At 38.0% G+C, this 24,030-nt stretch overlaps 2 protein-coding genes across 3 annotated transcripts; both read right to left on the bottom strand.

The window, feature by feature from the left end:
• Positions 1–2,604: 2,604 nt before the first annotated feature.
• Positions 2,605–14,542, bottom strand: l(2)dtl (WD40 domain-containing protein denticleless). Of its 2 annotated transcripts, XM_022082159.2 has the most exons (8): positions 14,117–14,423; positions 13,786–14,034; positions 11,283–11,471; positions 10,230–10,352; positions 8,623–8,737; positions 7,840–8,045; positions 6,766–6,968; positions 2,605–4,815 (listed from the first exon to the last, which is right to left on the bottom strand). In XM_022082159.2, exons 1-8 carry the CDS (start codon positions 14,208–14,210, stop codon positions 3,916–3,918), a joined length of 2,079 nt encoding a protein of 692 aa, XP_021937851.2. In that variant the 5' UTR covers positions 14,211–14,423; the 3' UTR covers positions 2,605–3,915. The 2 variants fall into 2 exon arrangements, with proteins under 2 accessions (XP_021937851.2, XP_087212960.1); XM_087356834.1 differs by lacking the exon at positions 11,283–11,471 and having other exon boundaries at positions 14,117–14,542.
• Positions 14,543–15,320: 778 nt separating this feature from the next.
• Positions 15,321–23,932, bottom strand: LOC110838695 (engulfment and cell motility protein 1). Its single transcript, XM_022082158.2, has 5 exons — positions 22,394–23,932; positions 20,862–21,143; positions 19,833–20,005; positions 18,110–18,246; positions 15,321–17,630 (listed from the first exon to the last, which is right to left on the bottom strand). Exons 1-5 carry the CDS (start codon positions 23,930–23,932, stop codon positions 17,473–17,475), a joined length of 2,289 nt encoding a protein of 762 aa, XP_021937850.1. The 3' UTR covers positions 15,321–17,472.
• Between the last annotated feature and the right edge of the window lie 98 nt (positions 23,933–24,030).

The raw sequence follows: 24,030 nt of genomic DNA, 5'->3' as shown, positions 1-24,030 counted from the left end.
GAATTTTAAAGACATCTGGGAAAATTGTTAGCCGATTTTGTCGAGCCTTCCTCATGACCTTGACCTATACGTGACCTCATTTTATCATGAGTATGTTTAACCACGTGTTCACAGTTTAGCAGAAATAAGCGTGAAAAGCTATGACCTTGAGAATTTTAAAGACCCGTATCTCGGACACTAGTTGACCCATTTTCTCTTGACTTCCATATGACCTTCACCTATACCTGACCTCATTTTGACATGAGTATGGTCTACCAGGTATTTAAGGTTTGGCAGAAATAATCGAGAGAATATGACCTTGGGAATTTTTTAGACCCGTTTCTAGGAATCTATTGGGCCGATTTTGTCGTGGCTTCTATACGACCTTGACGTATACGTGACCTTATTTTGACATGAGTATGGTCAACCAGGTATTTAAGGTTTGGCAGAAATAATCGTGAAAATATGTCTTTGAGAATATTTTAAGACGGGTATCTAGTAAACTACTCGGCCGATTTTGTCGTGGCTTCAATACGACCTTGACCTATACGTGATCTCATTTTGACATGTGTATGGTGAATCAGGCATTTACGGTTTGGCAGATATAGAAGTGTAACTTATGACCTTGAGAATTTGAAGGAGCTATAATTTCGAAATTTCAGCGGTACGGGTATCACGTAATCTAACCGAATCTAACCTAGCCCAACCTAACATAACCCAACCTAACCTAACCTATTCCAACATACACTAACCCTAATTTTACGTAATATGTCCCAACACAAATTAGGCACTTATTATATAATATGACCGACAAATGATCTTGACATATCTATGATCTCTAAATGATGTGTGCAATATATAAGATTCCTACAGTTCACTTTGTATGTGCGTGACAAAATTTTATTTCGAATGACCTTGAAAAGATTTAGGCTAATATTTATCAGGTTGCTTGATCTTGTGGTCTTCACGTGTCCTTGGTCTATCCGTGACCTCATCATAACATGAGTATGATCAACCAGGTATTTACGGTTTGGCGGAAATAAACATTCAATTATATGACCTTGAGAATTTTAAAGACAGGTATCTAGAAAACTAGTGGGTCGATTTTGTGGTGCCTTCCATATGACCATTAACTATACGTGACCTCATTTTGACATGAGTATGGTCAACCAGGTATTCACAGTTTTGCAGAAATAAGCGTGAGAATGTATGACCTTGAGAATTTTAAAGCCCTCTATCTGGGAAACTACAGGATGGGTGGGAAGTAAGTAGGCATTGAGAAATGGTTATAACCTCTATATTTCCAATGCAAAGATAATGAAAATAATTTTTACATGTACCTTTTTAAATGGGAATATGGACGCACAGCTTAAAATTCAATGTAGGCACTGGCGGCATCCACCAGCTTCCTCAAACGACCGGGGAAGTCGTGTGGGACGTTGGTGATAACGTCCCAAATCCGTACCTCCAATTGTTCCAGTGTGCGAGGTTTTTTCCGATACACCTCCTCCTTTGCCCAGCCCCACTGGAAGGAGTCACAGGTCGTAGATCTGGACTTCTTGCAGGCCATTCGTGAAGTCCTTGTCGTCCCAGCCAACGTCCCGGAAACTTCTGATCCAACCAGGCACGTACGGTAAGTGCAAAGTGAGGCGGTGCGCCATCCTGCATGAAAACAAGTTCATCGATGTTTTCCCAGCCAGATACGATGGGCCATATCTAATCTTCCAACATCTGAAGGTAGCGGTCGGCATTCATGTTGTCATGCAGAAGATATGGGCCGATGACCCTAGTGGCCGTCATTCCGCACCACACGGTCACTTTTGGACGATTTTGCATCTTCTCCACCGTCACTTCGGGATCGTGTGCCGCCCAGTAATGGCAATTATGTCGACTGACGAAACCGCCGATATGGAAAACGGCCTCGTCGCTCCAGAGAATGTTTTCTAACACCGTACGTATCGTGTGCCTCGACAGTCCGCTTTCGCGAGCAGTCAGACGTGTTGATTTATGCGGGCTGCGGGTGAACATTTCCCGCACCAACGCCACGTTCTCCTCAGATCGGGATGTGGATGGACGGCCAATTCTCCGTGCGTCCGTAACCAAACCTGTGGTCATAAGCTTCGAATGACAGTTCTTGTCTCCGGACGGATTGTAGCATTTCTTCCCTTCACCATACGCCACCATCTCTGCACAGCAACCACTGAATTCCACACCTCATAGCATGCAGCAATCTGCGCTCGCTCCTGAACAGTCAAGCGGCCGGCCATCTTTGTTGTCATTGCGCGTGCTGCCTCTCTCGGCCACTGCCCACACCACTGACGCGCGAATTATGAAATCCTATTTCGTGACGTATATGTACACAACTGTCTACTTCAACCAGTAATTTTTATAAGCTAAAATGTGTTTGAAGAAAGTGATTTTTTCCAACCCCCCCCCCCCCCAAATGTCAAATGCCTGCAACAAAAATGTACAAGCAGGCAGCTAACATTTGGTATTACTTGTTCCATCCACAGGTTGCGCCAGTTTCCAAATTTTCTAAACGCAAAGGTATTGGTTTGAAAACTGCACTACTCATGTGTGCTAATCTAATATGGAATGGCCCACAAGTGGTTCTAAAGATATGTATGATTTCTCATAGTGTCTTTTTATTTAAATGCAAAGAATTTAAAATGTCAGCATGGGGTACAGTGCCTATTTAAACTGAGTACAATAATGTTTTAATGTAGGTTCTGACAAATAATCACATAATAACAACATGCAACAGTCTGAATTCCAAACAGTCAGTACACAAGGCCATACATAGGCACAGGCGCATGAAGCGCCAGCCTGGGGCCCCGCAGATATAAGGGCCCCCCAATAAAGTTAATTTTGACAAAAAGTAGGGGAAAGAAACATCAATTTTACTATGCAAAAATTACAATGACAAATATCAGGGTTATGCAAAGGTACTTGAGGCCCAGGTGCAAGAAGAAATTGGGGTCCCCTTACTTATTTGAGATAGGAAAATATTAAACCGTGCCGCAATGAGTAAACGAAGTCGGGAGACCGGGCCACGCCAAATATTTCCTTTCATCTTACTGTGTGCAGGTTTCTGTGGCAACCAATGACAAAACCATATTATTATTTTTAATTACAAATATTAAACGTTTTGTGCTTTATCGATCGGGGCCCTGGTGCACTGCACTCAGCGCACCCCCCCATTTGCACAGTCCTGATAAAGACAGTATCTTTTTTTACAAAAAGAGGATGTGAAATGAGGAGCTTCTTGTGAAAGGGTAACTGGTCACGAAAGCCAGAAACACAGCAATCGGAGTCGATGTGCTGACCATGTGATGACCTGCTGAAGCATATGGCTGGTCATCATACCCTCACAGACTTTAGTTCAGTATTGTTCTTTATATTTTGCAGTATTACAAAGTTTGTGTATTTTTACAGATCTGTAAAAATAATAAATTTTTTTTCTGATTATATTTATATACTCCCCCCTCTGGTATCTTTAAAGGGTGCCCCGCAAGAGCTTAGCACCTCGGGCCCCGAGAAGTGTAAGTACGGTCCTGTCAGTACATGAACTTAAGCCTTTCTTTGCCAATGAGGCAGATTTTGTTAGGCTCCATCAAGAGATGGCACCACCTTGCAGATAAATGTACTTTTAAAACTTGTGCACAGAGGTACCTTTACATTTACCAATTTACTACTTCATCACTTAAAATTCCAGTAAAAAAATTCACTGCAACATTTCAAAATAAATGCCTCAAAATTAGCAACAGAGTGGACATCTCACAAGTATCAAACTATGCCAGCAGCATCAAACTTCACACATACTCTCATGGAAGCACATATCTCAGGTATTCCAGCCTCCTCAGTGACAATTTACACACTCAGATACAGTAAATCATTCCATATTACACAGTTTACACAGCTAGAGCTTTATGACTATTATGGTTCTACTGTCAGAACTTTGAGAGAACTCTCTCCCTGTGCTCCTGAATAGTTTAGTGCCTCTCCATTTGGTTTACCTGCTATGCGAAAAAACCGCCACAAAGTCTCTGAATTTCCTTTTGGACTGGTCCCCTTACTGAATTCATGTGATCGGGAACGTGTAAGTCTTCGTTTCGGTGTAACTTGTGCACTTCGACCAGTCTGCTTTACCCCACTACTCATTTTCTCTTTTCTCAGTTTTGTGAGCCAATTAACATTCTCCTTAAATTGCACATTTTGACTACAGTGATGATGTGGTGAAGTTCCATCAAGAACATAATTTGGAAGGTTCAGTGTTGGTGAAGACAGAATGGTATCAGATCCTATATCTGAATCAGGCTGCTGACTACTAATGGAAGACTGCTCAATGATATTTTGCTTGTGTGGACTGAACAATCTCCTTGCTCCTCGGGTTTCCAGCCCCACCCTGCTTTCCTGATTCCCTTCTCGGACTGGTAAAAGAACAGCATGCTTCTTGCATAAGCCAGAACTGCAACAAACACCAGCATCTTGCAAATCTTCAAGTTTGCGTTTAGTCCTGGGAGACTTCCTCCTAAGTACACATAAACATGTTGCACATGGAGTTGAAGCCTGCCCCTTGCTGTTGCAGTTCCAACAATTTGTGTCTGGTAGCATAAAATCTGAACAGACAAAGTCAGGTGTTTTCTCCTGATAGCTAATCCGTATTTTGCTGGCACATGGTGTTGCTTCTCCAGCCTGATTTGTAATTCCTTCACCTACTTGAATTATCTTCGGTGTTTCAGCCCATCCCCTTAGCTGTGCAGCATTGTTACTATCCTCAAACTCAAATCCCACTTGCCATATCCGATGTCTTGCATCGTCTGAACATGTCACAATCTGTAACACAAACACATTAACAAATTATGGTCAAATTAAACTTAATAGCCAGATGACTATCTAACTACACTAAAATACCCATTTGATATTTCTCTGCAAAATTTAACAGATAACTGAAATGATCATAGAAATTATACACTAAATGAACACTGAAGGGGAGTTCCACTGTAAATGGTCAACAGGACTGCTGTCCAAAAAGTTAAATAATTAACTAGTAACTGCCTCCTAATATCCAAACTAGCTAAGTGAACTAATCTCATAACACTGACTTCCCCAAACAGAGATTTCTACTCAGATAGTCATCAGTGTATCAATGATCTTCTGGGTTGTTGCAATGTGTAGTATTTTGGCTGTGTGCCAGCATTTCAGAGGAATGTACTGACTCTATTATCAGGGCTAAATTGAGAATAGATAGGAACTGGATGGTTTATAAAGGGTAGAAGATGGAGCTGTGACTGGGCCAATAGCAAACAGACCTTTTCAGGCACTAAGTGGGAAGGTTGGACCAGGTAGGATCAAGACGAAATCTTGCTCTTGAGGAGAGTTTTCTTCATTTAGTATTTCAGGGTATGAATGAGGAGCTTCCATAACCTGCTCAGACAGAACCATTCCTCACTGTTATTGATTTTAGATGGAGTACAATCTTTGTTCCTTCCCTGACAATCCTGTACATGCATCTGGATTGCTTGACCAGGATACTAGTGTCATTTACGAGGATCCAGTGGCTCATGCTAATTAAAGATTAACTTATCCAGATGATAAAGCTGGAAGTGACAATGATACTTTTCCCTGGTTTCAATGGAATGGCCAATATGTCCAATGTAAACCTTCAAACACTCTTAGGAGATGCTGTAAAGGCCGGATGTTCAAACAACTACATCATCCTTGACAGGCTGGAGGAACCCACGGATTTTCCTTGGTTGGATGCCTGCTACCTTCATGCTACCCTTGGATAATAATCCAGCTTATGAAGTTTCCATAAATGGCAAGAAGGCCACTGAAGGATCCTCAAGTAGTGTTTTGACTTCCTGGGGCAAACAGCATGATCTATCTGCTGGTCACAAAGCTGTTTTGTATGAAGATTCATAATAAGAAGTCTAATTCAGCCTGGAGGTTCTCCTGGTTGCAGATCACCTTGGTGTGACCTGGCATTTAAACACAGGTTTGTACAGTAGGGCACCGCGTATACGGCAGGTTAGGGACCAGACCCCTGCCGAAAAGCGGATCTTTGCCTTTTTTTCAATTGCAAATGCATGTCAAAGCCTAATAAGATGTTTACACCAGCATATAGTAAGTGCACAATAGCGCTAGGCCTAAGAAAACGATATGAAAGTAAAATGAATATCAGTAGTAGCTGTAAACAGACTGAATCAGCGACGAGAAAATGGTGCCAGACGCACTTCTCTGACTTAGCTGTTGAGCGCGTGGAGCATATGCACACAATTGAAAAGCGCCGTATTAGCGGGGTCCTACTGTATGGGTTACCATCGTGAAGAGTGCATGACCTACAGTGCCATCAAATCTCCTCCTGTAGATACCAATAACTTGGGGGGGGGGGGGGGCATCTTTCTCAGTCTCCATGGTAAAGTGGATATTGCTGTGCAGCAACATAACTCCATTTCCCCCCCTCATCCTATGGTTCTGAATGGCCAATCCCCTTGGTCTGATCAATCTCCTACCCCTATATAAATCATCTAATTCCCAACTCTCCTCACTTTAGCCCCAGAAATAGAGGCAGTATGTCCATATTAAACATTGGCACACACAAAACATCACACAGCAGCCAAAAAGATCGTCAATACTCATATCCCCATGAAAACCTCTAATTTTACAGTCATCAGCATGTTCATATCCTTACAAAATACTTACCTAGGATCTATTTTAATATTAAACCTATTACTTCCTTAATGATTGCTTTCCAAGAGGTGAGCTATATACGCTCACACTAACCTTTGTATCCCCGACAGGACACCACTCCACACAGGTCACCTCTGCCGAATGACCCACGAGGCTTGCAACTGGTCTCTCGGAACCCTGTGTGTTCCATATGTAAGCACGATCATCACTGGAACCACTGGCCAGGTACAGACCATCAGGACTGAGACATGACTTAACATAGAACGTGGAGTTCTGGTGGCCAATGAATGTTGCAACTAGACACCAAAAAATTATTTACTTTCTTTATGCTTTTCATAAATAAATATATTTGGTTCTATTTAATAATGCATATCAACTGTGCCAGTTGTATAGTTTTAAATAGTATAACGAACATAGCTCATGAACGGGTAATGATATGAAAGCTGTTGAAGAGTTATTTAGGTACTCAGGAAAACCGATAAAACTCAGTCAAGAAAGAAATGGTAAAGGCCCTCCAAATATGGAATAAAAATAATCACTAAACTGCAGAATTTAATATCACCAATAAACAGAATGAAGATGGCTGGTTATACCATTAGACGTCCTACACTTCTACAATGAGGAGAATATCTACACCAAAAGAGATTAAATAATTAGAAAATGGAGAAAATTACATAATGAGTTTCATACTTCATATATATCACTTATCCCTTTAAGGAGTAATATTCAGAGAGCCTGAAACCAATATGTATGTAAAATTTTAACACATCCTAGACTTCAACGTTCAATAGATCTGTTGATTTTTAATGGAAAGACTGAATATATATCTTAAGTGAATTCACACTTTGATGTCACAAATGTATACATACTCATTCCACTTTACATTTTAGTTTTATAAAAGTAATAAATGGCATGTCAATAATGCAAGGAACTAATTCTATTGTCTTTTTTAAGATTCAGTGTTCTTTTAGTCAAATGCATATACAAAATACTTGAAATACCATAAACTTCTATAACTGACCACAAATCCCAGAAATTTTGCTCAAAAATGTGTATATTTATAACTGTAGTTACTTCTTTATTATACTACAAATTGCCAAGCAGCAGAGTACATTGTACTTAAAATGGCCATGGCATGGTGTTAATAAAATCTGATACACAACTCACCAGGCTTGGTTTCATACGTTGCCACATTGTAACAATATATCACGCTGTCCATGCAGCTTGCATATAACCTGAGCTTCCCACGATCTAGCACCAGATTTGTGAAGCCGTTCCAAGATGTGCTCCCAGGATATGGCATTGTGTGACAGGGTAAAGGCTCTCTCTTGTACGCTGAGTAGTTCTTCCGCAGGTCCCATACTTTGATGAGCCTATAACCAAAAATACCAGAGGGTAATAACCTTGATAAAGTTGAAGCTAATACAGATTCACTTTAACATACTGTATAAGAATATCCTCAAGTAGTTTTTCAGTAGGGCAATAACTTTCAGATATGGACACAAATGTCAATTATCACAAAATCCCACCAGTGGACCCCATTGTTAAGTGCAGTTCACATACCCACCACCCATTCTTGTTCCTCCAAGATCATGTTCAATATTATACTCCCATCAATGCTTAAGTATCCTGATTGGGAAGTTCTAGTGAACATGGGTGACTGAATTACTCTATTTTATGTATAATTATGATTTTTCAGTTGCATATGTTACAGTGTCAAATGATGAATTGGGAAGTATGTGGTAGGAAGTGGTATTTGCTTTCTTAAAACTAACATTATACCAACATTTGCCTCAAAAGACTGAGGAAAATAAACAAAGTATCAAGTCTCCTCAACGGAAAGCAGGAATGCTAACCATTCTACTGCAACTACACGAAGTACTTGTTCTACAATCCTAATGATGAAACATTAAGTCCATATATCTGTTAGGCACAGAAAGGAGCACAAACCCATCGCCAGCCCCACATGATATCAGGAGGTCCTGATCCTGGAACACAAGACCAGTAATGCTATTGGCATGAGATGTTGGTGTGGACTTGTTTCGTCGACTGCTGGATGCAGTACCTGAAAACCAAAGACATTTCAGTCAAACAATATACACAACTATTCAATGTTCGAGTGAAAGTATATACAAAGAGATTCAGAAATAATCAAGTTACACTCCATGGTAGTCTTTCACATAAAGTTAACAGTTATACAGCTGCTGACATTCCCTGCCTCTATGGATTCTGATGATTCATTATAGCATTAACAAAAGCCAATGGACCCTAACCTGTCAGTTTAATCAAATTCCCACTATTTTTTCTAATATCTGTCTTAATATTATTCTCCCAAATGATCACATTCCATGAGGTTATCCAACAAAAATTTTGTATGCATTTCTTCTCATTTATCCAATGCATGCCCATTCCATACTTCTACACTCAATCATCTACACATTATTAGATGAAAAGCACAAATTAAAAAGGTTCCGCGTTACAAAGCGTTCTCCAGTTCTTTGTTACTTCATCTCTCGCAGGTTCAAGTATGTTCCTCAGCACTTACCCGCTGTCCTACGTGAGCGATTAAATGCGAGCGGTGCAAGTAGCGTGGGTGAAGCGGAAATATCAAACTGGCTGTTTGTGTGGCGCTGTCCTAGGTTCAAGCGAAGCGGCCGAAGTCCGAGATCAAATATTTTGATCTTTTCGCGCGAGTCGCTGCACTGGCCAGTAAGGCGCATGCGCAAGAAAGCTCTGACCATGCAGTACGCAGAAGGTGCATGCGCAGGAAGGCCGTGTGCTTCTAGTGTGGTCTCTCATGTAGAACACAACAAGCAATTCCCTGCTTCATATGACACCCAATGCTGCTTAAAAGCTCGCATAGCTCGCTTGTTATCGCTTACGTAGGACATTGCCTTAGGCCTCAAACATCATCAATGTAACTCCTTCCTTCAGAATGTGAGGCCACGTTTCACACTCATGCAAAACAGTTGAAATTAGCTTCATACATTTAATGTGAAGTTTCTTAGATATGGCAAGATGCTGAACTGAATAACAGCAAACATTTTACAAAATTTAAGTTTCTGTTAATTTCATCATGGATCTATTATTCTCATTCCATGTGGGATATTATGAACATAACAAATTGCTTGTTTCCATAAGAGGGGGAAAAAGCCAGATGAGAAACTAGTAGCTTCTCAAACAGGACTCTTATCCATGAAGTTTGATAGTTATTGTCATTCCCAAGCAGTACTGGTACAAAGAAAATATTTTAATGGATACAAGTTATTCTTACATTATTACTTTTACAAGTTAAATCAATTTTGAAACAGATGTAAAAACTTATTTTTAAATAATCAACTCCTTTCAGGAATTCATTAGTTTCTCAAGCAGGTCTCTACTCCATGGAGTTGGTTAGTTACTGTCATTCCCAAATAGGATGGAAATTTATTTTTAATTAGAATATATCTGCAACAGACAGAGACAAATGTACATCATGTTCTCTCATAATTGAAATAAATTACTACCAATGGCAGAGATAGAGGAGTTGTAATACAAACAAAACTCCCTTTACTCACCTGGTCCCAAAGCATGATGGGAGTTGGTAATAAAGTTATCTGGCTTGTCCCAGGATGGCCCCTGATTTGACCTTGTGTCCCATACCATTATCATCCCATCCCGAGCTCCTGTTGCAAATACAGCTGCAAACAAACACACTGCATCAGTCATCCATCACAAACAACTGCAGTGCTCTTAACTGAGTTTTAAGGATTTCATTTTGGAGATTCCTTTGATTTTCACTATTTTTCTTTTCCACCATGTTGACAGTTTCATATTCTTTCTTATTAATCTATCATACTTTATGTGGTGTATATTAATTTAGTTTTGTATTTTAAGGTTGATGAGAATTTAAACATACAGAAGTTGTAACTGGTTTACTAATTACAGAAGTCTTATATGCTAGAACATTAATGCAAACAAAGGAATGTGTATTACATAAAACCCAGTTTTATGTCTGCTTTAGAAGACATTTTGTTGCACTCAGAAAGGAGACATTTAAATATGCTCAACTATACAAACATGTAGCACAGCTTATATTTTTTGTTTTCCTCCTGTAACTGCATATGTCAGAGGTAGAAAGACAGGCATGAAAGGGATATAAGAAAGAAAGATTAAGGGAGAAGAATTATGGTGGGATTGAAACATGAAAGGAATGGAAAAGGAGTAAGGGTAAAAGGAAGAAAGAAGGTAAAGTACCATTAGAATAAAGAAATATAAGAAAGAGGGTGAGAGACAAAGATGTGAAATAAATCATTCCATTCTGAAGTTCAGTAAGCCTTCTAACTATCAGTAGTAACTATCAATATTTTGCCTATTGCAGCTTTACATAAGTTCATTTAACATAAATTTCAAACAATGACAGCATTAATAACACAATTAAAAATTTCACTAACAGATTCTGAATAAGACTACAGAAGAATCTGGAAGGAATATGCTGAAAGAAAGACATCTGATAAGACCAAACCAAAAGGAAGATGTTTAAGAAGACCAACAAACAGAAGTAAATATTGTAATACAGCCCTGCAGAGCATAACACTGTAAAGAATGATAGTGATCTGACACATTCTCACCTTTGTCTTGTGGTCTGAAGGCCACTGTTTTCACACTCTTTGTGTGTCCTTTAAATAACCTCAGCTGTCTGAATGGCATTATGCTAACATCCCATAGCATGGCAGTATGGTCACCTGACACACTTACCAACTTCAGTTCCTCCTCCATCCAAGCCAAATCAAATATTGCATTGTGGTGAGCTTGTGTACCTGTTGGAAAAATGACAGCTCCTCATGTCTCTACATTTAAGTATACAGGTGCACGAGTTTGTAATTTCAAATTGTACCAGACCTATAGTACTGTGTACTGTGTACTGTGTCCATTTTAATGTTTCTCCTGGGACCAATGGATTTGAACAATAAACTAAAATATTGTAAGAGTGAATATACAAATCTAATTCTGAAATAATAAAAACCTTAAATCAATGGGCCACGTGAAAGGCACATGTAAACCATCATCATTAACATATCTATATAGCAGTGGATTTAGTGTAAAATTTTAGTATTCTTGTGCTAAACCTTCATTATTTGTGGAAGATAATTGATATTTTAAATTCTATTCAACTGCATGTTTTGTACTTTATGATTTATTCCACATCCAATTGTCAGGTTCACCAACATTTTGATCCATGGAATGTGTATGTTACCGTAAAAGCCTGAATGTTGGTGAAACCTAGGATTTACCAGACAAACCTAGGTTTCACTAAACAGTGTTGGTAAAAGGCAAAAAAAAAAATCTTGTCTTACTTCAGGGTCTTACCAATGGGTGTTGGTAGGATTTACCACAATCAGGTAGTAAAAAGGTTAGTCTAGGTTAGCAAAAAAGTGCTTGTGCAAATCGTCTGGAGTATTATGCAATTCCAAATGTCATAACAGCTCACCTTGTTGCAACAAGTAAGTCTTGAAACAGCAGTGAAAAAAATGTACTTTGATGATTGAAATGTCTCATATTTTTTTATTTCACAATTTTTCTATTTCTTGCAATGTTTCTATATATTATTTTGACATCCATTGAACTTTTTTAAAATACAACTTAGATAAGGAATGTATGTTTCCAAACCCCAAAATAGGACATGAAAAAAAATAATATATATATATATATATATATATATTTTACAAACACTGTTTGGTAAGACCTACATTTGTCTGGTAAATCCTAGGTTTCACCAACATTTGGGCTTTTACAGTAACATATATATGTACATGGGTAGACTTAGCCAAGTTTACAATACAGCCAAAACCCAAAAGCCAACATAAAGTAACAGATCAGTATACAAATTATAATAGTTTGTTCCTTGGCTAAGAGCATAATGACTAGCATGAGACAACTCAGTCTCTCAAGTAACTTGCTACAGAATGGACAACAAAGACTATTTCTCAAAATGGGAAAGTATTTGTTTTATCACACCCATAACTGCTATGGGAACCACACAGCATCATATCCAACAGATGTCAGGGGTTCTTTCCTAGGTAAAAAGTTGTCAATATGTGAAGCCAAACACTCACTTCCATTCAATGCATGGTACATTCTTAATGATTTACATTAATAAAAAAGTAATTTTTCCTCACACACAAAACTTCAGACATAAATACAGTAATAATTATAGGGAATGAATGACCAGTTCACTATGACAGACATTATGGTTATGGGATCACTGTATGTGAGTTCACAATGCCCCCACCTTTCCTCCGGTAGTGCACGTGGTGATGACTCTCTGTATGTGTTCTAAAAGCAGTGAACTGGCAATGGAACTTATTTTATTGTACTAAACAGTTGCCCTACACACAACTCATTATATAAAAAATGAAGAGCAAAGTAATGTGTAAACACCTAAGCTCACAACATGTGTTGGTCAGAGTGATTGAAACCAGTGCACACAGAACATTCAGTACTGCACACCTGCCTTAGTCAGCGGCAGTTTTCACCATTCCAAGATGCAGCCATATCCCTGATACTTCAAAATAAATAGACAGTTACACCACAAAAAGAATATTAAAAAGCTCATGACTTACAATAAGAGTTAATAGCTTTATTTGGTCCCATACATCACCAAAAGGACCTATGCAAAGACAGATTACCTTCCTATAATATATTAAAAAAAATAAAAGTACTGTATGAGATAATGCTATAACAGTCCTTTCCTATTCTGCTGACCTGCCCTCCCTGTCATATTTTCTACTTCACCTATCAAATACCATGGAATCAGAAATAGGACCGACTGTTGTGAAGAGGTAGCCACTACAATAAACTGTTGTGATAAGGAGATCACTAAAGTAGACAGTTTTACACATTAACTCTAGCACACTGTAAAGTTCGTCAAGACCTTTCACTATGTTCATAATTACATATCTTGTGATTATTGGTATTGCAGAAATTGGTTTCGGAAATTTGGTGGGTTATAAGCTCTTCGAAGTCTAATTCTTTTCACATCTAAATTCTTTGGTGACTGCGCCAAAACCGATGAAATATGAGTTTCTCATAACTCATTGTTTATCCAAGTTGTTATTGTTAAAATACTCTTACCTTCAGCAAAAGTCTCGCCTGACTTTGACCGTCTACTTTTTAAGCTTGTGTCCTGGATTCCAATCATGCCATCTTCATTTGCCAGTGCAAGCCAATGTTGGTAGTTTGCTTTACAGCAGAATTGGCATGCCAAAACAGGAGACTCAGGATTATAACTTTGGCCATAGATATTTGGGTAAATTCCACAAAAATCGTCACAATCGTAGCATCTCAGACGTTCGATTGCAAAATCGTAGGTATTCGTGGTCCCTATAAGCAAGAAACAGCAACAAATTAGTTTCAGAATGAGGTTAACAATCACGACACATAATTTTATATACTTGATACTTACTACGCCCAATTTCTCTTTGATACAATATGTGTACGAAGTCCATCCTTCGCTCATAACGCATCAAACAGCATGCATTTATTTTGTTTACGTTCATTCCACGCCTCAGTACGACACATAATAGACGTCTAGCATTACGCGGGAAAACCTATCGGTTTTCATTCGGTCGATTGGGAATTTCAAAATACATTGACTGAAAATGGCGGCCAATTCACAGATTATCCACATTCCTGGAAAGTTCCAATTAAATTTGATTTCGAACCTTCGGGTTCCTTGAGCCATCTTGTTAGTTAGGCCCAACAGAAATAAAATGGCAGTTCATGGAATGCGAAGTTAATATAAGTAGGGCGTAAATGGCTGTAATATTAGTTCGTTTCAAATTGACAACCTATGACAAACTATAACCTAGAGATAATTGATTAAGGAGTTTCTTCGAATTAAGGATCAGCTGAGCACATAAAACTCACTGAAGTAGATGAAAAATTCTAGGGCTACAAGCCGCGTCAGGTGTTACAAAGTTTTACATTCACGCATGTCGATATGATGTGTTGGTCTCGACACCTAAGCATAAAAGCCAGCGAGCTGAACGGTCCTGACTTCTTCTTCCGGAGTTTTTCCAGGCGCCAACTATCCAGTACTGTCTTTTCCCCGTAAAGGTTTCTGATGTTGAGGCAAGCTTTCGCGACGACTGAAGTTGATGAAAGATTCTTGGGCTTGTAGCCCGAAAATTTTACATCAACATAAAACCCAGTCATATGCTATTGGTGGGGGACGCAGCTCTGTTGTGTTGAGTCCTGTGAGCGATTCACAGGTAAACACAACGGCGACATGACAGTTGCCCAGTCGGTAAGAAGATTAACTACTCTTCAACCTTCAACCCCCCCCCCCCCCCCCCCAAGGGCCATGATGACTGATAGGTAACACGCAATTTTGAACCCTGATATCGTAAGTAATCTGTTTCAGATGAACCTTACCCATCTTCAAGGTGAAATTGGGTATGGTATAATAATTTTCACTTAACTTTTATCCATCAGTTGAAGGTATCAGAGCAACATGAGACTTCCTTAAAAAACTACATAATTATAATAAGCATTTCATCCATATCAATCCATAATCCCCTTACTGAAATGCACTAAACCATAAAGTAGTCTGATACTCATAAGGACTGAGGTCAGTACACGTTTTAAAATTGTCAATGAAAAATATGTTTTGATCATAGATATTTGTATTCAACTCTGTAATTAGTCTCCACACATACACTTAGATCTACAAAAAACAATGTTTTCAGTGACTTCAATACAATTCTCACCTCTTAAAGGTGAGGACTGTATTGAAGTCATACAATCCTCACCTTTAAGAGGTGAGGATTCCTGCTACGTGCCATAAAGGGAGGTATAGCTCCCCTCTTTCTTCACCTCAGCAATAGATGAGGGTGAGTGGTCGGCTTCATGCCCCGGCCGGCTTTACCCCGGGAAATTACTAATTACTTCAATACAATAACAAGAAAAAATACTGAAAAGTTTCCAGATATTAAATATTTATACATTTACCACAGACACTTAAGGAAAGGCAATTTCTTGGATAGTACCCATTTATACAATGTATAGACTGCTGCAGCCAGAGGTTTAAAAATTTGACAGAATAAACCGTACAGCAATAATTCCTCAAACCAGAATAAAATTACCATGTTTAAATGATGATAATCTAAAATCCCAACAATTTGCACAAGGAATGACAGAATACAATATAGAATAGCAGTACTCAGATCACTAAATATAGCATCTGATACCAAACAAAATTATCTCTGCCACTAAAGAAACTGAACCTTCAATCATTAATGATCTGAAATAAAGTCATATTCACAATATGATAAACCACCAAAAGCAACTAAACTCATTATTAAGAACATGTGATTCATTTCATAACACAAATTTTGCAACAAGAAGTCAAAACAACTCAAGCATTTAATATTTTGTGGATAAAATAAGACTGAGCTCATCTTCTACATTTCTCTTCATGAACAAGCCATAGGACCATGATGCCAGTTTCTTACATTTAATATTATTGTTGCAGCAACTGATACAGAAGTTTTGAAGCAGAGCAGCAGAAAAATAAATAATGAAACAATCATGCAATTTCAGTTTCTATTAAGAAGTGACACTTTGGAATCTGTTTACAAAAACAACGATACCAATAAGAAGAACAGAAATAACTTATAAACATAAAGGAGTATATATACAGGTGAGACAGAAGTATGTTTACATACTTTGTGTGTGTGTTACAGGATCAAAAATAAGAAAAAATGTTCCTATAAATGGGGTTGCAAATGTTTCATTTTCGAAATAATAGCCAAAAATAATTTTCAATGTATGCCTTTATTGCCAAGTATAAGGACAGGGATGTTTCTTTATAACAGATGCTCAAAGGTTGTTCCTTCATTCTCCACACATGCACGAGCACGACGTACACAAGACTGACAAATTCGTTCGTACACACCAGGGTTTCCTCAAATCATCTGCCATGCATTCTGCACACGTTTCCAAAAGGTCATCTTCATTGTTTATGGGTGTTGCATAAATGACGGACTTCAAGTGACCCCACAGATAAAAGTCCAATATAGTAGGTCCGGTGACCTCGGTGGCCATGCTACTGGGCCACCGCATCCAATCCATAGCTGAGGGTACTGTTCATTGAGATGATCTCTGATGTGATGGGAAAATATGTTGGGGCTCCATTGTGCACAAACATTTGTCTTCTTGTATTCAGTGGAACATCTTCAAGGAGATGTGGCAAGTGTCTTCTTAAGAATCGCTGATATGAAGGTCCTCTTAGACGTGATGGAAGCATGTGTGGACCAATAAGCATGTCACCAACAATTCCTGCCCACACTTTAATTTAAAATTTTTGCTGGAAGCTGGATTCACTTTGACATAAAGTCATTCATTGAAACTTATGTTTGACTATTATTTCGAAAATGAAACATTTGCGACCCCATGTTCATAGTTTGTAAACATACTTCTGACTCACCTGTATACACACACACACACTCACAGTAGAAACAGTGATAATCTAATAACAAAAGCATTCTACATTAAGTATTGTAAACTTACAGCAAAATAAAATAAAAACAACATGAACATAGTAAAATGAGGATGGAAAATTACATTTAACTGAACAGAGGTCTTTCTTCTTACAAACAGTGAAAAAGTAAAAGATATAATCTACAAAATAAAATGTTTTCACATAAATGAGTCAGCATCAGAAGTAGGGGATTTTGAAGGCTTATGTTTCTACTAATCAAGTAGTATGTGAAACTGGAAGCCAACTCCAAAATAATATCATCATTTAATGATGCTGCATCACTTATAATGGAAGTTATAATCTGGAGGGTCACTAGGAACCAGAGGAGGTTTGCTCGGGAGGAATACACCCTCAGTATCTAGCAGCTGCAGTCGCACTTCAAGATTAAGTAGCATTTTGAATTCTGCTTCCTTGGTGGCACTTGTCATATGGTTTCCTGGAAAATTTATCATTATGAAGATGGTCATTACAATTGTACTTGTTTTTGTATGCATTTTAAACTCAGTTTCTCAATCTGTGATACACAGACTGAACATGTATGAAAACAAAGTGCTGAGCATACAGGACTCAAATGGGAGCTACTAAGCCAAAAATGTGTGATGGACAAGTAGTACATGATGAAAACAAGAAATGCATAAAATATTCTGGCTTGAAAACCTTATGGAACTATCTCAGATTTTTGCTCAACAGGTATTTAGCAAATTATGCTAAAAATGGTAATGCAATGTAATGTAATTAGAATTGATGATAACTATCGGTACATGGAATATAAAATGTAATCAGTATCTAGCTACAAGTAAACAGTGTTACAACTCAGAAGACCAACATCAATGATTAATACAATTTTGTCTGCATACACACTTGAGTATTCCAGATGTGCATCTTTACAAAATGTATATTCCTACAGAAACTTACCCAAAAGGCAATTGATACCATCCGTCCAGTAGTCAAATGCTCGCTGATCAGGTGCTACAAAATCCAAACTGTGAGGTTCTTCATCTAATATTACAGAGAATGCAAGGTCAGCTGTATATTGGTCAGACTTCCGATTCCTGTACAAGGAATGGTATAAATCAATATGTTTGGCACTTATTAAATTCTAATTTCTTCACATTTTTGGAATATGTTTATACAGATATCAACATAGCAGTTGTTATAAATAAAACCTAATCATCTGTGCATTATTTTCTTCTTTATTTTCATTATTTGTTGAATTTATTGAATAATTAATAAAAACATACTGTCATTCACTATATTTTCCATGTGGCAGCAAACTATAATATAATTTAATAGCTCAAAGTGCACCAATTAAACATGCTACTGAAAATTGTACATACATTTGTATGTATACATAGCATGTACAATAGTAGCTTCAAAACATTCCACAAATGAAGTGAATACAGTAACACTGTAAAACATTGCATGGAATATACTTGTATATGTTAATAATGGAAAGCCTTCTAAGTTGTTTTATTACCATTAGACAAGCAGGTATAATAGATATCAAAGAACAATGTAATGCATAGAAGAAGACTTTGAAGTGGGTAAACATATTGCTTCTAGCAACAAAATAACAAAATTTTGCCAGTGACTGAGAAATTTGGTGGCAGAAACACTGCACAAGCTTCAGACAATACACAGCAGACAAGTAATATCTGAGTTCAAGGTGGTTAATGGTATCACAGGTTCAAAGCCAGTCGTGAATCAGGGGATGCTGACCTGTGCAGCAGACTGTCTGCAAGATTACAGAACAAGAACAATGTGAGACAGGTGTAGGAGGCTGAGTGTTCTGATCACCATTCAGACAGTACAGAACATTGCAGTGTCTGAATTTCATTTGCTATGATTGCGAATAAACAACATTAATACAAATCCAAAAACGCATCATGACTGTCAACATACTAAACCAAAACAATGACCTAGGAACATTGCAACCGTATGAGATTCAGTGGTGAGATCAGCACCACAAATAACATATTGAAAGATTGTCACAGGTGATAATACCTGGTGTTGTCTGTATGATACCCAAAGTAAATTAAAATTCTCCACAAGTTATCATCATCAATGCCACGAAATTTCAGCAGGATTAACTGAACTGGAAGAAGATGTTGGAAGACTTTTCAGCTGACAAGGCATCATGCATTACAAGTTCATTCCTGAGGGTACTAGAATCAACAAGAGATATAAAAGGAGATACTTTCCCAACAAAAAGAGGCAATTCATCTGAAGCATCCCAAAATGTGAGTCATCAAAGACTCAGTCCTCTTACAATATGATGCATTGGTCACTACTTGTGCAACAGAAACTGCAAAGCATGGTATTGTGTTTCTACACCTGCTTGTAACAGCTTTCAGAAATACAGCAAACTACTCTATAAACTCTGTCACAATTGTGTAGCTGCAGAAAGACAGTATTCTGAAGGTCAGAGTATCTAAGGATAGAGTGCTGGATTCAAGTATGGTTTCCACATTGTAAAACACATACACACACACACACACACACACACACACACATATGCACAAGCACACACTTGCACTCACTCACATAATACTCACTCTCTCTCTCTCTCACATACAAATATAAATCTGAAAAATACTCGGGCACAATTCAACAAAGAAACTGTACCACAGGTGCTCACCTGACATCCCTGACATGCGGACACTTCTTGCCAGTGACCAGCATTCGAATGTTGCATACTAAAATTTTACTGGAGCAGTCCAACATAAGTCTATCTTTGTCATCGCAGTCACCATAGTGGAAAGCCCTCTGATTTGTGGACAGACACACAAACCATGACTTTTTTTTCACCCTCTGAGAACAAAAACACTGTCTGTACCTACTGCACCATGAGTAACTGTCAATATACCACATCATTTCTTACCATAACAGTTCTAGTTTTATAATAAAATTATAATGTGTAAAGACAATTCAATAATACTTTTTATTTAAATAATTTTGTTTTTAATTTGGTCATCCACTTTCAACTTACACAATAGTGAGGCTAACAGAAACCATGAACAAATAATTATGATAATACCAATTTACGGATTAATTTGTGCATAATTTTCCAGTAGTGTAATGAAATCCACATAAATTATACATGTCAGACATAACCTCAAAGTTTTGCATTGTTGCCAAATTTGTACGAACATATAATATTTCATACTGAATGTGTGAGTGTTTTATGATCTGTCTCCATCCAAATTTCACATGTCTAGCTCTAGTAGCACATTAGTTACTGCTACCAAACTGAAAACTTAAATATAACTTTCTTCCAGCCATCTTAAAGTCAACAAAAGAAATTACTTTAAAAACACTTTAGAAACCTGCTAGTGGCTCTTTCATATCAGAAATTTGCATAACTGAAATGTTGGTGTCACTACTGGTAATAAATTTAAACAGTACAAAGGCCATGTACCCTCAAAATGTATTTTGTTTAATACCAAGAAAATCCACGATTTTAAAGTTAAATAAGAGGGAGACAGCCACAACACCATGAATTTATGTTTCCTTTTTAAATAAATAAATTGACTAAAAATTGTATTTCAGAAAGTTGCGAACTCAAACCCATGAAATTCAATGGGAACTTTGTAAATGGAACCATCAACTCAAAAATGGGATAAATCAGTGAAAGAACTGAAATATCTTATGGATTTCTAGCACAAACCTGGCCCCTTGCAGTGTACTTGGGAAACTTTGCCCCCCTCAGTAGTGTGTTGATGCGCTGTTGCTCGATTAGCTCAAGGATTGCACCTGAGCGTTGCTCCTTCAGCTGCAAGATGGGAGGCAAGTGTGTTAGCTGCCACTCTTCCTTCTTTTCATGCTCCAACTGCCACTTCTCTGCAATCACAGTGTATGGAAACCTGCGAAAGTTTTCATCCAGCTGCTCCAGTGTAACTGGCTGCAAAGTCAGTGCTTCCCGCAGTTGCCGCTGCAGTACACACAACACCTAGAATTGTCACACACACTATTGTATGTCTAGTTTCCATCTTCTACCATCCCTGTTCACTTTTAGTCACAACACAAACCTTTCATCTGGGCATAGTGTTTTGTATTATTGCACAACTGTCAACTGGATTAAAAAATTTCCACCTCTTCTACAATATATATTATATTATAAAGATAATTATATCAGTAGATTCCAATACCTTTTGGTCACATTTTAAACTATTAATTAAAAGTCTTTATCAACAGAAACACCATGATATGCAATTAGAATTGTTGTACATCTCACTGTGTTGTGCAGCATTAACCAGAGGCACAGGAAATCTGAATCTCAATTGCAGAACGTTCTTGCAAGTAACATGCGAGAATCACCACACCGAGATGTGAAGAGCTGTGACGTGAACTTGAAAAACTGTTGTAATTGAAATTACTCTCAGTATTCTGTAAATTGACTTGGCATTGTAAAATGTTCAAGGAGAAGGGGTTATAAAAACATAATCACTGTCCCTGCATACATTAAACAACAAAGTTTACTTAAATTATAATGTGCTTAATTTTTATTTATTTAAAAATGCTCACAGTTATTGATTTTTCACCATAATTCATCATGGCAGCAGCAGCACATTTGTACACATTATAAATGTAAACAATTGTGTAATTTTCTGTATATTTGAACATGTGACAGCACATAAGGTACTGAATGTCATCCAGACAGCATTTGGTAAAAACTGGAAAACTACCTCCCAACCTTTTTTTGTATGTTCACATCATACATATACCTATTCACCAAGTGCAAAACAGAAACTATTTATTGTTACAAATGCTAATTTTTTTTAGTGCATAGAAATATTGTCGAAGTTTTGTTTGATAAATTTCAAAGGAAGAAACCTTTAAAACAGACTGTTAAGCCAAAGATATGAACAGTAGGATCTAATGGCAAGCTTTTGTGAACATACGGATTAACCCATCATGTTCCATAAAAACAAAACTTCTTGAGCAACTGAACAGCTGTCACCTACTAGAAGACCAAAGAGTTTGTTAGTATGACCAAATTATGATCTAAATTGATCAAGAAAGGGTCCATGGAAAAAGGGAATATCTTTATCAGCTATCAACTACACAAAGAAGACCCGGTACCATATTAGTGATAAAGTTATAATTCTGTAGTTTTCTTCACCAACCTATAGCAGCAAGGTTCCTATTGGGATTAGTGGTTAATGATATGTACTTAGCACATACTGAACATAACATTACCTTTTCTTGGTCGCTAGGCGTACGTGCCCTCATTTCTCTGCGTGTTGTTCCCAACAACAGTACTGCATGACAGAACAGTTCCTCCATGAAAGAAGAGTCATCTGGTGCTGTGAATACCATGGGCTGATACATCCCATCATGCTTTAGGGGTTTCCCCACACCCAGCAACTCACAAAGAGATTGGATAAGATGTTCACAAGTAAATGGAAATGACCGTGATAAAGCTTGTTCCTCCAGTACCATCCGCATGAATGTCCTACAGTAACGTCTGGCAAAATACAGCATGCAATTAAGGGTGAGTCGGCAAATCAGAACAGAGTGATCTGAAGTGAAATTTATCGTAAGAGATTGTCTTTTATGGAGCTCAGAAGAACTTGGTGCAGGAGTAGATTTTGATCTAGTGTAAGAAGCCTTTTTACTAGGTTTCACCAGCTGTGGCGTACTGCATACAAAATCCTCATTAACAAAAGGCTTAGACAATACATCTGGCAAGTCCTTATCCATCAGTGTCATGGTATCTCTCTCTTTATTTAGTGAAACAATGCTGCCTTTCATATTCTGCATATCTGCATTTGTACTTGCCAGTATGCTGTTCAGTTCTGTGATGTACTTAGCATCAGTCCCTAAAGGATCAATTGTAGAAGTGAGACTATCCTGTAGCAAGCCAAGTATTAATGTCTGATAAACATATAGCTCATGGGCCATGGTCGGACTGACATGAGAGCACAAAATGTTGTTCTGGATTGTATCTCTCATCTGTTTTGAAATCATTGACCCAAGAATTTTGGTGGAATCTGGCCCTTGTGCCAAAGAATTAATGAAAGCCAATGTCTTCACTTGAATTGATGGACTATCCATGTTCCACAAATGCTGGATCAGATCAGGGATACCAATTCCTGCCATCATGGCACCTTCTTTTTGTTGTACAGCTTTCTCCAAGATCTCAAGGCAACATTCAATGAGGTCCACTGGAAGATGCTTTTCACTACTAACAAAGTCAATCAATCGCTTAACAAACCCATCTTGTATAGGAGGTACCAAGCGATGATGCATCAACCATGTGAAAGAACGCAGACAGTACATGATATTAGCACAAGATTCTGAAACATCCAGTACCATCTTTGTTATTAGTTTGTAGCCATCTCTGGCAAGGAAAGCTTTAGCAAAAACTGGGTCTGCACTTAATGTTGAAAGCTTTGACAATGCCCACAGTTTCCCATCTGTGTCAGATGCTTTAGGACCAAGTCTCACAATAATCTGCTTCACAATTTCTGAAGGGGATAAAACCAACCGTAAAATAGAACCATTCTTTATCTCACCTCGGTTCTCCTCTGTCACATACTTGTTTCCTCCATCTTGTTCCATTAACTGTAATGCATATATACCAGGATCTTTTGACACAGTGAATTCTGTACACATTGCCTGAACAATTTCAGAAAGTTGTTCATTCTGATTCAATTTCCGTAGATGCTTCTCATTGGCAATTTCCACAGCAACTGAGACAATATCCTTAACAGATGAATGAAATTCTGACTGCATTTTTTGATTTACACAAAGACAGTATTAACACACTGAGCACCAAACACAAAAATCTGTTTTCTTTGATTGTAACAAATAGGAATGGATGAAGGAGATAC

Source organism: Zootermopsis nevadensis, unplaced genomic scaffold (assembly GCF_977971745.1).
Source record: "Zootermopsis nevadensis isolate Lab colony 2312 unplaced genomic scaffold, Znev_1.0 Znev_ptg000028l, whole genome shotgun sequence".
NCBI classification, from domain to species: Eukaryota; Metazoa; Arthropoda; class Insecta; order Blattodea; family Termopsidae; genus Zootermopsis; species Zootermopsis nevadensis.
The sequence above is the reverse complement of the archived record's forward strand: the minus strand, read 5'-3'. Positions and strand labels throughout refer to the sequence as shown.

Bases quoted from the DNA above. Each gene is read 5' to 3' on its own strand.
- LOC110838695 (XM_022082158.2), bottom strand. From the start codon at position 23,932: ATGCAGTCAGAATTTCATTCATCTGTTAAGGATATTGTCTCAGTTGCT. The intron at 21,144-22,393 runs GTAATGTTATGT...TGACAATTCTAG, and splicing joins CGCCTAGCGACCAAGAAAAG to GTGTTGTGTGTACTGCAGCG. The intron at 20,006-20,861 runs GTTTGTGCTAGA...TTTTGTTCTCAG, and splicing joins AGTACACTGCAAGGGGCCAG to AGGGTGAAAAAAAAGTCATG.